Source organism: Sycon ciliatum, chromosome 13 (genome assembly GCF_964019385.1).
Source record: "Sycon ciliatum chromosome 13, ocSycCili1.1, whole genome shotgun sequence".
Lineage (NCBI taxonomy): Eukaryota > Metazoa > Porifera > Calcarea > Leucosolenida > Sycettidae > Sycon > Sycon ciliatum.
Genome location: NC_088655.1, coordinates 6,302,544 through 6,317,583, shown reverse-complemented (window position 1 = coordinate 6,317,583; position 15,040 = coordinate 6,302,544). Strand labels below are relative to the sequence as shown.

Sequence of the window (15,040 nt, the reverse complement as noted above, 5' to 3'; positions counted from 1 at the left end):
GGTTTGCGTCTGCATCTGCATCTTCGCAGCTGCATCTGCGCCTTGATCCTTGAAGGGTGGTGGCGTTCTTGCGGATGCCGAAAACTCGGCCTCTATATATAAAACTAAAAGAGCTAGAGAAAAAGGATAAAGGCTTGCGAACCAACATGACACGGACACAATGGCGACCTACATCATCATGTGCACGCACAATAATACTGGAAAAAGGAAGAACGTCACAACCACAGCGCGAATTAATAATACAAAGCCTAACAATAATTGGTACGTAGTGATCAACAGTAAATGTGTTTGATATAAAGAAAGGAATAGACAGAGAGATAGAGATAGATAGATAGAGAGAGAGAGAGATAGATAGATGAGGTGGAGTCGACAGTTACTTAGTCGATCTATTACAACTCTCCCTCCAGACGCCAATACTCCAGAACAATATCGCATTGGTACTGAGTCACTGCCTCCGCCGTCAAATTTCAGGCCCCAGGCTCCACTATCACTAGTGTCACTCTCACTGTCACTCTCGGCAGGGCTCGGCTGAGCGCTGTGGACATCCGCATTGTCTGGTAATACAGGAGCTGAGTCTAGCTTCATAAGGTCAATGTTGACCACTTACTCCTGCATCATTGGCATGTCTGATCACAATGGTTGATGGTGACATCATTTTCTCCACCTTCCAGGCACGTACGCAGGGTAACCTCTAGAGGGTTGCCAGCCGAATCACAACCAATAAGTTTTAAAAACCTCAGTTGAGGCGTAGTATTAACTGTAGTTAACACGCACGTAACGATCTCTCAGCGCGTGTTAACTGTAGTTAACACGCATGTAACGCTCTCTCAGCGCGTGGCCGCCTGCGTTTACTGCACATAGCACTCCACATTTACCCGTAGCTACTTCACACTGCATTCCATATCTACCCGTAGCGCTGTCGTTGAGCTGCTTTCCCGGTTGATGCGGTTGATGCGATCCGAATTGATGCAATCCGAATTCGGACCCCACGCGGAGTTCTCTGAGACCCCCGCGGTGGCTGCGCGACAAAATGTCGAGGACAGGGACACCCACGAACTTACTATACCTGTTGCCCCCGTGTTCGCCGCAATCGCGACCGTCATGAAACCGTTTATGGACCGACTGGATCGTCTGGCAGGTGCAGCGCAAACAGCAACCTCAGCCCTAGGTACGTCCACTTTGCATTCGTCTAGTGTTTCCTGCGCCATGCTGCATGATTAAGGGCCTGTAAAAATCAAGCGCACCCCAGAGCGTGATCGACAAAATCATAACGCACCAATTTGTTGACTTACAACAACTGTTGCCACTGACCGTTACGGACGTGCCAAGCCCCCGCGCTCTGGTGTTGGGCGAGGAGGCACCCGGAAAATTCACGCTGTCCTCCCAGCCACGCATGTCCCGGCGCATTTCGGACATCAAAAATATTCGCAGCCGTCCATCTAGATGCGCGTCCGCGCAGAGCAGCAGAACTGTTGGCGTATCAGCACCATATTCTGAACGCCAGCAAGAAATTCACGTTTTCCGCTGTAGCGGAGTATGACTGTACCTTCCGCCACAGCATCGCGTCCCAGCTGTCACGTCGTTGGGACACCACAAACACTGTACACTACCGTGTTCGATGCCCGTTCTGTGTGGCCCTTTCGGCCCAGCTCCGCGGTAGCCCCCGGCGCCGCACGCTCGTCAACCGGGCAGTGTCGACTGTACAACCGGGGCTTGTGTCATCGAAACCCCTGTCCGTACGCTCACCAATGCAGCACCTGCAACGTCTTCGGACACAGCGCACGAGAGTGTCGCACAGGGCAACCAGCCGGCAGGCGTTCCGTTGCGCCAACAGTCCCCCTGGACGCCCGTTCACTTGGATCGGCTTGCGTCGGCTCTGGCCAGGCACCCTGACCGCGCATTCGTTAACTCCCTTATGCATGACATGCGTGACGGTGTTGTAATCGGTTACTCCGGTGATCGCTCTCATTTTGTTGCTCCCAATTTAGTCTAATGAATGCACCGAGGGTCGTATGGCTGGCCCACACCCACTTACCTCATGCAGATCTGCGCTGCTCTGGTGTAGGTGTGGTCCCCAAGAAGTCGGGAAAACTTCGCTTGATTATGCATTTATCTGCACCTGAGGGCACTAGCATTACTGACGGTATCAGGCAAGACGAATTTTCGCTGCACTTAATGACTGTTGAATATGCGGTTCGGCTGCTGCACCGGCATGGCAAGGGGGCCCTGTTATCCTAAGTCGAGCTACGCAATGCATTCCGACTATGTCCCGTGGCCCCGTCGGGCTGGCCATTGCTGGGCATTCACTGGGACAACGCATTCTACGTTGACAAATTCCTCCCCTTTGGCCTGCAGTCCTCTCCATTTTTGTATAACAGGCTTGCCGATGCCCTTTTGCTGGGTAGCCACGAATTGATTCAATGTGCATGACCTGCTGCACTACCTCGATGATGTCCTCACAGTTCAACCTCCAGAGCCGCCAAACTATGCTCGTCAGCAGTTTCACACGTTACTAGCAGTCATGGAGCACCTGCATGTCCCATTAGCCGAGGGCCCTGACTGACAAGGTGTGCGCGCCGTCCACAATAGTCACATTTTTGGGCATAGAGTTAGTTTCCCAAGCATGGGAGATGCGACTGCCAGCCTCAAATCTGTCAGAACTAAAGAACACCCTTGACTCCTGGGTACACTGAGTACAGTGCACCAAACGGGAATTGCTCTCGTTGGCAGGCTCTTTGTCATTTGCTGACAAAATAGTACCGCCCGGGCGCACTTTTTGCCGCCGGCTCTTCGACGAGACCAGCCAGTTCATGTCTCTTGACAGGACCCAGCGCCGGAACCAAGAGGCTCCAAACGATATAACCCTGGTGGCACGCTTGCATTGATTCATGGAACGGCCGATCATTACTGCTAGACCCATCCTGGTGCAAACCCACTGAGATGCAGCTGTTCACGGATGCTTCTGACCATGGCTATGGCTTGGTCTGTAGCAAAGAATGGGCGTATGGCCAGTGGGAGGCACTCCACAAGGATCTGTCCTTAGAATGGCGCGAATTGTTTCCCGTCGTCCTTATCTGTGTGACGCTAGGCAAACGACTGTGCAAGCGTCGACTATTAGTTCAATGTGACAACGAAATGGTCTGCACAATCTGGCGCACAGGAATCTCAAGGTGCCCAGAAATCATGGCACTTGTCAGGATTGCGTTGCTAGCGGCTGCCAAGCATGACATGGTTGTGTTTTTAGCACACATACGTGGTGTTGACAACGTTCTTGCTGACCGTTTGTCCCGGCTGCAGGTCGAGAGCTTCCGGAAGCTACATCCCCAGGCGTCTCCTGTCCCCATGTCGCTAGAAGTCCAGCAGCTGACATGCCTACTGACCACACCATGGGCCTTATCCTTGCGGGAGTGACAACAAGTACCGCCCGGCCGTATGCTGCCGGCGTGACAGCATACGAGAGGTACGCCAGCCTGTACCGTGTCGCGCCATACCCCATTCAGGCCATCCGCATAATGGATTTCCTAGCATACATGCCATCCGAGTGCCGGCTGGCAACTATCAAGGTCTACCTCCATGGCCTCCGGCATTACTTCGTGGTCAACCACCTGTCGTTGTCCCCGTTCCAGGAGGGGCAACTGGACCTGCTGCTCCAGGGTATCGCCCGCAACTAGTGCAACACCTCCATGCAATCCAGGGCTTCCTGTCGCACTCCGGTCTATCACCAGCCGACCAAGCCATGCTCTGGAGCGCTATCACACTCACTACTACGCATTCATGCGAGACAGCGAGTACGCATCTACCGACCCGCAGAAGATGTTGACGCAGGAACGCGTCTGCATCCGGGAAAACGCAGTGAGGCTGGCTGTCCCATTCTCCAAAACAATGCAACTGGGAGAGGGCAGCAATGTGACGGTCGGCGCCACCAACAATAACACCTGCCCGGTAGCCGCATTGGGGAAGTACGCACAGCTGCGCCCCCAAGTACTGGGAGCCTATTTCCGCTACCAGTCTCGCCAGCCGCTTCGCCCCTCGGACATGAACGACTTACTCCGCCGAGCTCTCCCTAGCCAGAAGATCTCCAGCCATAGCCTGCATATCGGTGCAGTAAATGCCGCCGGAAGGAATGACCTGCCACCTTACGTCATCCAAAGGGCCGGCCGATGGCGGAGCAACGCTGACCTCTGATACATCCGTCTGTCAGAATCGGACATGGAGCCAATCGCGAAGGCACTGGTGACCGCGTGAGTACATGCACCGCCTTCCTAGCACTATCAGCTTCCTGAGTGACGGCACTGCCCTCTTGACACTATCTGCTGTATGAGTGACAGCACTTCCCCCTAACACTACTCGCTATAGGTCGTGGTGACCACACTGCCCCCATAAGCACTGCTGGCAGCAGGAGCGTCTGCACTGCCCTCCTTGCACTCCTCTCTGCACGAGTGCTCTTGCTCTCCCGTGCTGCTCTCTGCATAGTTGATGGCACCTGCCCTCTTGACACTAACTGTTGTAGACTCAAAGTTATGTCCTTGAACATCGCTGTACACTTTCATGTAGTTTCCATGTTAAGGTCAGCTAGATTGGGCTCACGCCTCCCCCAGCAATTTCATTTTTCGGTGGCATTCAAATGGAGTGGGTGGCTGCAAAGCACCCCGTAAGCCTTTGAGCTGACACCCAACTCTAAGTTACCAGCCCCTCTGCATTCGCCCAACCATGCAGATGTTCGGGTGTAAGCGTAACCCCGTTAGCAGCCTACTTACGCATCTGTTCTACCATGTGGAAGTGCGGTGTAAGCCTAACCTTGTTAGCGGTCCCCTCCACATTCGTGCTATCATGTGGTGGCCTGGGTGTAAGCCTAACCACATTTCCCCACATGAATTCCAGTCTAGCCTAAACCTTGTCTTCTATATTGTGTGTGCAATGGGATGTTAACCCTTGTTTAAAGAGCCACAGGTAGCCCTTGGCAGATCATGCTGGCATAATCTTCGGAGTTTGCCTAAAAATAATGCCCTGCAATAAATGGACTTTTGAGACCAGAGAGTTAGCATAACCTTAAAATGCTGGCCGAAGATTTTTCCTCCATGCATATTTAGGCATGTTAAAGGAAATAACCTGATGAAACTAGGCCAGCAGTGAAAGGGTTGATGGGGTGTTGCCCGCGCTTATTTCCAGCTACTCAGGGCCGTCCCTCGGCCGCAGACTCTTGTAGAAGCTTGGCTCCGCCAACTTTCTGTTCTGGCAGTGTCAACCCGGCTGACCCTGAATCCTCTCTCGTACATACTTGGCTCCACCAACATTCTGCTTCGGCCGTGTCTACGCATTTCTCTCCGTAGCCTCTCCCTCCGATGGCCAGCACTCCCCGTACCGCAAGTTGCTGCGTGTTGTAGTTAATGTGTGTGTATGTGTGTATGTGTGTGTGTGTGTTTGTGTGTGTGTGTTTATGTGTGTGTTTTTGGATGTGTGTGTGTGTGTGTGTGTGTGTGTGTGCATGCATGCATGAGTGTTTTGTGCGCATGCATGCGTGCGTGTGCATCAACATGTGTATGACTGTGGGTATGTGTGTACATGTCTTGTCTTTAATTTTGCTGCTACTTCCAGAATGGGAACACACCATTACATGATGCAGCACGGAAAGGTCATGTTTCCGTAGTAGAATGTCTTCTCACTTTCGGACATTCGTTGGAACGAAAGAATAATGTAAGTCAGATTATCCATGATGCATGCTCGTTTTTATGAGCAGAAAGAAGAATTACGCAGGTAAATACTTTTTTGCGAGTAAACTTCCGTGCCTTCTCTTCATGTTGTGACACACCTTCTCCCGTACATTCTCTCCTTCCGCATCAACAAGGTATTATAGCGGCACAAGCAAATGAGAGCAAGAACAATGACGTATGTATATGCATGATGTATATTGGTCACGTATTAATCAGCGTTGTTTTTAGCTATTCTGCTTTGACCCGGTTTTGTCACTACATTGCTGATCATAATTCATTGTGAAAATAGCGTAGGACAAAATGTTCCGAGTTATGACCAACTGTCCGCCAACGTAACCAGACCTTATACAGTCAGCGAGTGTGACAATTTTTTATTTTATTTACAATGAACACAGCTCACAGGCAAAGGCAAAAAATTGAATAGTGGGCTTGCACACGGTCGAGTCTTGCAAGATGGGATCGGGCTTCTTAAATCCAGATGATGGGGCAGTACTCCATCACTGGGCGCACAAAAGCATTGTAAGCTTGGATGCAACCGGGCGCCTCTAAAAGATGGAAAGCCTAACACAAAACGCCGAGTCGCTGTGTTGCCGGGAGGGCTACGGTACAAAGGTGGCGCCGGAAGGTAAGCTGACCATCAAAACTGACGCCCAAGATTTTGAGCTCCACTTGTTCCCTCAGGTTAGATCCGTTGAAATCAATCTGTGGCATGTTCCATTGGGTGCGGTGGACGCTGACAGTCAGTGCTTGGGATTTGGCTGGTTCAAATATCTATCTTCCATTCTTGACCCCAGAGGGAGATGGTGTTGACTGCTAGCTGGAGGACTTGGGTGGTATCTTGTTGGATGGTGGGGGTAATGTTGGCATGCAGTGTAGTGTCGTCTGCAAATGAGGCTAGGTCAGCACCGGCTGGTAGGTGGTCCTCGCAGTCGTTCACGTATATGAGGAAGAGATTCGGACCAAGAATACAGCCCTGGGGGACTCCAGCCTGAATTGGGAGCCTTGAGGATGTCTGGCCACAAATGACCATTTGATGGTAGCATTCACTGAGGTAGCTGCTGAGCCACTGGTGCAGTTGCCCACGTAGGCTGTAAACGTTGGACTTGTGTAGCACACCGGGGTGTGATTAGCGATCAAACGCCCCGGCTTTGTCAATGGCGAGTATGCGTGCTGCGTCTTTCTCCCTGGCTGTATGCAGCCACCGATGGTGGAGGCTGGAAAGGAGGTCGGCTACACGATGGCCATGGCGAAATCCAAACTGTATTGTGGAGAAGACGTTGTTCGACTCGAGGAAATTAGTTATTGTTCTGTTGATAATTGCTGCTCGGGCTCCAAGCTGGCGGTGACGACATTCACCTTCACTGGTAGCGACTCTTCCTCGGTGCACTCTACTGTTGGTCATATTGGCCAGGCGGGACCATGCTGCCAGCTCGATTGATGCAGCTCCTTCAGTGTCGCACCACGACTTGCCAGGTCGGCCGGGTTGTCGCTGCCTGGACAGTGATGCCACTCCATTCCGAGGCCGTTGGATACGTCCTGGATTTCGCTGACCCGGTTGGCGACGTACGTTCGCCAGCGATGGGGTTGGCCGGCGGTCCACTGTAGCATCGTCATCGAATCCAACCAAGCGTGCGTCTCTTTGATAGGCAGGCGCACCTCTCCTGCGACGAACTGCAGCTAGCGACTGCCGACAAATGCTGCCTGCAGCTCCATCAGTGCCAGGGTCTGCTGCTTCATCGGAGCAACCTTGGCTTTGCTGAAGATCAGCTCGCTGACTCTGGGCCACATGGCGTAGATACAGCAGCCGAACCCGCTCTCAGAGGCGTCGAAAAACAGATGTATCACTGCTTCGGCGCTGCAGCTGAGGTAGCGCGGCAGTGGCTGGTGCTGCAGAGCTGTCCTCTCTCCCCACCATCGCCGGATCAACACCTGCATGCTTGCAGCCATCTGGTCATCCCACCCGACAGCCTCCTGCCATAGCTCCTTGAGGAACAGCTCTCCCTGCAGGACGTACGGCGACGCGAACCCGAGAGGGTTGTATAGGCTGGCCACGCAGTGCAGCAGCTGGCGCTTTGTCGTCGGATCGTCACAGTCTGGAGGCACCGGAATGCGAAGCGAATCCTCTTCGCCATTCCAGCAGAGACCGAGCACCTTGCCGCTCGACTGCACCTCGTCATCTCCAAGCGAAACATTGCACTTCCACTTCCGCAGATCCATGCCCGCTGTCTCCAGGGACGCGGTGCCGATCTTCTTGAACTGGCGTGCCGCGTCATTCGTTTGCACGCTGGCGATGCAGTCATCGACGTACAGACTGTCGCGCAACCGGCCAAAGACGTCTGCCTCGGTCGGCGTGGCATGCTCCAGCGCGGACTCCTGGTGCGTCCGCAGCACTGCTGTGAGCAGAAACGGTGAACAATTCACCCCGAACGGCACCCTCGCCAGTCGCCAGACCTGCATCTTGCCTGACGCATCGCTCCACAAAAATCGGAGATAGCGCCGGTCGGCCTCCTTCATACCGATCATATCGAAGGCCTTCCTGATGTCGGTTTGTACGGCGACCGGCTGTTCCCGGAACGGAATCAGCAAGCCTGCCAAGCTCGGTAGTATTGACGGGCCCGGGTCCAGCAGAGCGTTCAACGACTCGCAGCCGGCCTGTGACGCGGACGCATTGAAAACGATGCGCGTCTTCGTCGTCGTGGATTCGGCCTTGAATACTGCATGATGCGGCATGTAGTATCCCGCCGTCGACGGGTCCGGCTCAAGCTCGATCGCGCCCAGCTCACCGTACTCGCACAGAAGGACGTCGTCATACAGCGCCCGCCGGCCGTTGCGGTCGAGCCTTGCCATAAGTCGCAACGCCGTTGCCATGGTCTGCGCATAGTTGTCGGCTGGACGCTCCGCCGACTTCCAGAGCAGGCCGACTTCGTAGTGCTGTTCCTTCCGATCTCCACAGAGAACTGTTCACTCTTGTGCATGGTGTCTGCAGTGAACTGACCCTTGATGGATAGAGGTGCACCAGATGGACCAAGGAGTTTGGTACTGGATGGTGTGAGTACAGGGCGCTGTTCGAGATTCTGTTAGTGGAGTGCATGATACACGATACATCAGCACCTGTGTCGATCTTGAATATCAAATTTGTCGAGCAAACAGGCCGACTTACTGACCAGGTCAGTTGACTGGGAAGGACTGGTGTTGGATGACAGCTCTACCACAACACCCATGAGTGGCGACGGGGATGCAAGGATTCATTTCCGACAGCTCTGGCACCACGCGTGGTTGCTGGAGTGGAAAGACAGACGGCGGCGAAGTGGCCCTTCTTTCCGCATGAATTACACTTGCGACCAGATGCAGGACACGCAGAACGGTTGCTCTTGTGCGAACCAGCGTGGCCACACCACGGACTTGTTGAAGATGTAGTGCCGCTCTTCCTCTGCATGGACGGCGTTAATGCAGGCTTCGATGGAATGTCACTGCGCTGGAGACGACTCCTTGCATCTTGCTGCTTTCCTCCAAAGCGGGATGCAGCATTGACTTGCGGCCTGGCGGCTTGTGCTGCAACGTCTCCGGAGATTTTCTTGGCCTGCCTGGCCCTGAGAACTGCATCCGTGAGGGTGAGTTTTGTGGGCTCAATCTGCTGCAGCTCCTTGGCGACTTGACGATCCAGAAGGTGAGCCACGAGGCGATCTCGAATTCTGTTGTCCTTCTGGTCACCGAAGTCACAGAATTTCGCTACGGCGTGAAGTTTCCGAACAAATTCTTTCACGGACTCTCCTGGAAGATAGACGCACTGTTGGAAAATGGTCCTCTGGTGAAACACGTTCAGTGCTGGCGTAAAGTAAGCGTCCAGCTTCGTCATGACCTTGTCATGCTTGTCCTCGTCTCCAAAGGCGTCAAATACCAGTTGATCGAGGACAGTTTCGGCCTCTGGGGCCAGCCAGTAGAGCAACGTAGAGATTTGTGCTTTCTCGTCTTTCGCGTTGAGCTCTGAGGCGAGGCAATATCCCACAAACCTGCGTTTCCAAGCCGGCAAGGCATCTGGAATGGAGAAATCAAAGTCTGCAGGCGGCGCGAGCTTGGCCATTTCTACTCGAAGTGTAGACCTGGTTGACTAACTTTTGACACCATGTTGTGCCATGCACTGACATAAGGAAGTGGTTTATTTTACAGACAGATGAGTGTAGATAATCATAGTGAAGAGTCAGGGAGGCCATGCCCAGCAGAGCATGGAATCGTGTGTAGCACGGGGGTAGTGTGAGGTCACGTACCGTCTATACATGGCGACAGGCAGGGGAAGGACTATGTCGTGAATGGGTGAAAGGATAACATGCTACAGGATATGACACAAACCAAATGTACAAGCATGAGGAATAAGAAAGATGCATGACGAATTTAGAAAAGGGAAATTAAAGTTGCTGATGCGATTGCGGTTTGTGTAAATCTGCATGAAGAAGTCTCTGCTAAACTTGGTTGGTTCGATTTCCAGTGGCGTACTTTCTTGTCCTGAACAAAACCAATCTACCAACCCACATGGGGAGAACACTCGGGTATGCCAATGTTGCACCAGTTTTTTGTTCATTCCAGGCATCCGTGCTGTGCTTTTGAATTGCCTGTCGTTGGCAGCAGAGGGTTGGGCGTATTTTTGAGGCTTCTTGTATATTAAGTTCTTACCCTATCTCTCATGCCTTCGAACTTATCACAGACAATAACGACATTTTTGGGAGATAGTGTGCTGCTTTGAGTAACTTGTATTGTAATGCAAATGTTCAACAAGCTTGAAAGCAACGCCACATAACTGCCTGCAACTAGCTCGGGAATCCCCGCAATACACTTATAATAGTTGTGAAGTGAAATACCAGGCTATGGACAGCAGCTGGTTAATGAGGAGCCATACTCCTCTTGTAATGACTTGTAATGAGCAGGAACAAGTGAAGCCAATGCCCATTAGGAGGAGCAGAGCTAAATGTTCCAATCTACCGTATGGAAGACGATGTGATGTGAGAAATGGAGGGTGAAAACCTAGCATGAACTAGAAGCAAACAGTTATGTTGACGTTGCATGGATGACATCAGATAAAAAAGAAAGTGAAAGTAAGCAGTCATGCACATGCAAGAACAATGTCATTATGATTGGTGTTGTTGTGAACTACCCCGTCTACACTGGCAAACATGCAACACTCACAGCCCACTCGACATTGGACTAGTTACTTGCTTTTGCACCAGAAGGACTAAAACTAAAAGAGCAAGAGAAAAAGGATAAAGGCTTGTGCACCAAGATGACACGGACAAAATGGCGACCTACGTCATCGTGTGCACGCACAACAGTACTGGAAAATGGAAAACTGTCACGAACACAGTGCGAATTAATAATACAAAGCTCAAGAATAATTGACACGTAGTGATCAACCGCAAATATGTTTGTTATCAAGAAAGGAATAGAGAGAGAGAAAGAGAGAGAGAGATGAGATGGCAAAGACAGGTACTTGGCCAATCTATTACACCTCTCCCTCCAGACGTCACTAATCAGGAACAATATCGCATTGGGCGTCGACGGATAGCTGGGGCATGGAGATCATAGGGTGGGACCAAGTCAATGTCTCCGCCGTCAAATTCCAGGGCGACGGCTTCACTATCACTAGCGTCACTATCACTGTCACTCTTGGCAGGACTCGGCTAAGCGCTGTGGACATCAGTAGTAATGTAAGGCAATTCAAGTCACCCCTCCCTTTACATCCTCAGTGTTCGGTATTACAGGAGCTCAGTCTAGCTTCAGCAGTCAAGGTTGACCACTGTCTCTGCGCCATTGACATGGCTGATCACAACGGTTGATGTTGACACACTCTTCTCCACTTTCCAGCCAGGCTCAAATGGCGGGAGCAGCTTCTGGTGACACCCGGGGCGTTCGAACAGTACTGTATCACCGAGAATGTAGGTTGACTGTTTGCTGCTGCGTGGTTGTGGAGGGCTCGATGCAGACAACTCTCTCTCCACAACATCGCGTACATGGGCAGCCGATCCATTCAGCTTGTTAACCCACTCGCTCACCCCAGGGGCGCCCAGGCACGCTTCCAAAACTAATGACCGGGGCTTCTAGGCTCACATTGCGCACATAGGCGACACTGTTGTCAAAGAATACGACCGGGAACAGTAGTAGAACAGCAGGAGGTCGAGCTCCCTCCTCCAGTCCGATACTTTATCTAGTACTTTCCTCATCAGCGTTATGAGAGTCCGATTCATGCGCTCCACGCCGCCTTGCAACTGTGGGTGATGAACTGCTCCCGTCTTCACACGCACGCCGAACTGGGTGAGGAGGGCCTGGACAAGAGTATTCTGGAACTCAGTCCCGTTGTCCATTCTAGTCTTGTCGGGCGATCCCCACCTGCAGCAGATACTAGTCATGCAGCGCTCCTGCACGACTAGCAGCAACGTGTCGCGTAGTGGCTTTACATCGACCCGCTTGCTAAATACATCAGCTTACACGAGTGCACAGTGGTATTGTCAGCTGCGGTCTGCGCCAAGCTCTAGTGTGTCAACTTGCAGCACACTCGAAGGGCGACTGAAGATATCTGGGTCAGTAGGTGGCACCGTCGCTCCACCGCGTCCATTTGGTGCACAGCACGCTTGCCAGTCATGGCAATATTCTTGGCAGCGTAAGTTCATACCTGGGAAGTAACAGATGCCGCGCAAAATTTCGTACATCACTGTCCAGCTACCGTGCTCGGACATATAATGCGCTTCTTCCACTACACGTGGTATCAGGGATTCTGGGATGATCGACATGGTCACATTCCCGACTGCCAGGAGCTTGAAGCTGCGAAATAACTCTCCATCATCCATAACAAAGCGGGTCTCTGATCCTGTTGAATGGCTTTACCTCGACTCGTTTGCCTAGCTTGACGGCGGACAGTACAGGCATCAGCTGGGGAGATGCTCTCTGCACATGATGTACTTTATCGCGCGTGATGGCTTGTCCCGTTGCATCGTAAACTGCGCTAGCGTTGGGTGCAGTTTAGTCGTCTGGTCTCCATCAGGTCAGTTGTCACTTGTAAATGATGTTCAATGAGCACATTATGCAGGCCTACTACGCGAACACGGCATACATTCTCGGCAACTTCACATAGCAATCCAAATGCAGCCTTGGAGTCGGTAATGAGCTGCATTGATTCCATGCCCCATTCAACAGCCAGTGACAAGCCACGCGTTGCCACATCGAGTTCTGTGACGTTGATGCATTTCCTGTCGTCGCCATCACATAGCCACTTGCCATCCTCAGTGATATCTCCATTGCGTTTCAGCACAACACCAGTTGCCAGGTCAGACGCATCGCAGTAGACTGCCCAGTTGCCGTCAGACGTTGATAGCACACGCCAAACTCCACGTGCAGGATCACCACATGCCATATGCTCAACTACTTCCTTGGCACACCGTACATTGCCTTACAGAAGTGGATCATCCTTCCCAGTAGTTGTGCTTGCCATATGCTTCAAGTACGAACAAACGGGTTGGGGCCAGGCGCATACTGGGTAGTGACTGGTCAGTCGTCCGGTCCACTGGAAGGCGCTTCCCTTTGTCAGGAGAAGCTCAAATGCAAGATGTATGCCATCTCGCCTCAACCATCTGGCTCTGGTAGCAGATGTCGACAGCTGCAATGCAAAGACTCGTGCAGTAGACAGTAGCTCTGGTGGCTTTGTGGGCAGGCTGTAGCGCGCCAGTTCAGCAGCTACTGCTTCTCGTGTCGATGCTGGCGTCAGCACATCATCAACATAATTTTCCACCTCAGGCCAAGGCCGTGTAACATAACTTTCTGGGCAATTGCTAGCCCAAGGCACACTCGCGTCATCACGGACAGCTTGTCACGACTGCCTGTTAGTGTTGAAAAGCAGGATCGATGTGCACTTGCAGGTAAGCCTCGTGTATGTCGACGAGCTCATACCGCTCTCTGACTTTCCGCCATTAACGAATCTTCTCCGTACATGCGGGCGCGTCCGTACCGGGCCTGGACTGGATCAGGATATTCAGGCCATGGTAGTCTAGGCACGGACGTACTGGAGTGTTAGCCTTGTGTGTCTGGCTCTTCGTCAATAGTGGAATGAAGGCTCCAACGCATCCGTGGGTGGCATCATCAAGCTCTACTAGCCAACCTTTATCTACCCACGAGTCCACTTCTGCACAGAATTGAGCCTGTAGACCATCGAACAGATCTCTGCGTGCGTACTGGCAAATGACTGAGCCGATCGGCCATGTTGACGCTTGTCCGTCCGTCCTTCCAGCGCCACTGCTCGGTGTCTTCATCCCACCGGATTAGACCGTTGTCGGCTTCCAGCATTACCCCTATATCATCCTTCGTAACGGTCACATGACATAAGGGGTGTTCGCCGGCACACACGGTTGTTCCTGTGATGCCAGAAGTTGCTGTGCCCGGGCCAAACTTAGCAGGGTTTAACTCACCTGCTTCGTCGATGCCAGCAATTAGGTCTGCGCAGAGATGTACATATGCGCCAACAGCTACGAGTGAATTGACAACACTTGATTTCACATGCACGCGTGGAAGAGACACAGGTCCATCCTGACAGTGAAGCTGGAGGTCTGTTTCAACTAGGATCTCAACAGGGTTGCCATCCAGGGCCACCACTAGTGTCTGTCGGTCGATTCCGTATGAAATTTTGGCGTGCTTGATAGATTTGCACTGTAGTCTTAATTAATTGAGGAGCAAGAAAAGTGTTGTATGAATGCCAAAGGAAACGAGCCAAGAGAAAGAGAAAGAGAAGGAAAAAGCAATAAGGAGAGACAGATGTGTTTATGGAAATTGATAGATACGGTACAGTCCGCTAAGGGACGTTTATGAGCAGGTACACTGAACCTGGGAGACGTATACAAATACGGGGGTGCATAAATAAACTCTACCGTACGGGAAATGTGCACAAGGCAATCTGAGGTCATGCAAACTGTTGTGTTATGTACGGACATAAGGAAGTGGTTTATTTTACAGACAGATGAGTGTAGATATAGTGAAGAGTCAGGGAGGCCATGCCCAGCAGAGTATGGTATTGTGCGTAGCACGGGGATAGTGCGAGGTCACGTACCATGTATACATGTCGACAGACATGGGGAAGGACTATGCCGTGAATGGGTGAAAGGATAACATGATACAGGATAGGACATAGGACTCCCCCTTTTTTCAAAATGTGAAAAAGAGAAAAACACAACAGCTGGGAAAGAAACTGTTATTGAGCAACGGCAAGACAGATACATGTAAGGGTTGTACATAGCCAATCACATAGAACAGAACTATTCAATGTGCGGGCTAGCAATAGCATGACGCCAGAGAGAGTT

General features: G+C 51.9%; 2 protein-coding genes across 2 annotated transcripts; one reads left to right on the top strand and one right to left on the bottom strand.

The window, feature by feature from the left end:
* The first annotated feature begins 3,774 nt into the window (after positions 1-3,774).
* LOC135829103 (uncharacterized) lies at positions 3,775-4,185 on the top strand. Its single transcript, XM_065341510.1, has one exon. It carries the CDS (start codon positions 3,775-3,777, stop codon positions 4,183-4,185), a length of 411 nt encoding a protein of 136 aa, XP_065197582.1.
* A 3,203-nt stretch (positions 4,186-7,388) lies between these two features.
* Positions 7,389-8,579, bottom strand: LOC135829102 (uncharacterized). The gene has a single exon (XM_065341509.1). The coding sequence runs from the start codon at positions 8,577-8,579 to the stop codon at positions 7,389-7,391; it is 1,191 nt and encodes a 396-aa protein (XP_065197581.1).
* Positions 8,580-15,040: the final 6,461 nt, after the last annotated feature.

What these genes read in the sequence shown, in the direction of transcription:
- LOC135829102 (XM_065341509.1), bottom strand. Translation starts at nt 8,579, where the DNA reads ATGGCAACGGCGTTGCGACTTATGGCAAGGCTCGACCGCAACGGCCGG.
- LOC135829103 (XM_065341510.1), top strand. Translation starts at nt 3,775, where the DNA reads ATGCGAGACAGCGAGTACGCATCTACCGACCCGCAGAAGATGTTGACG.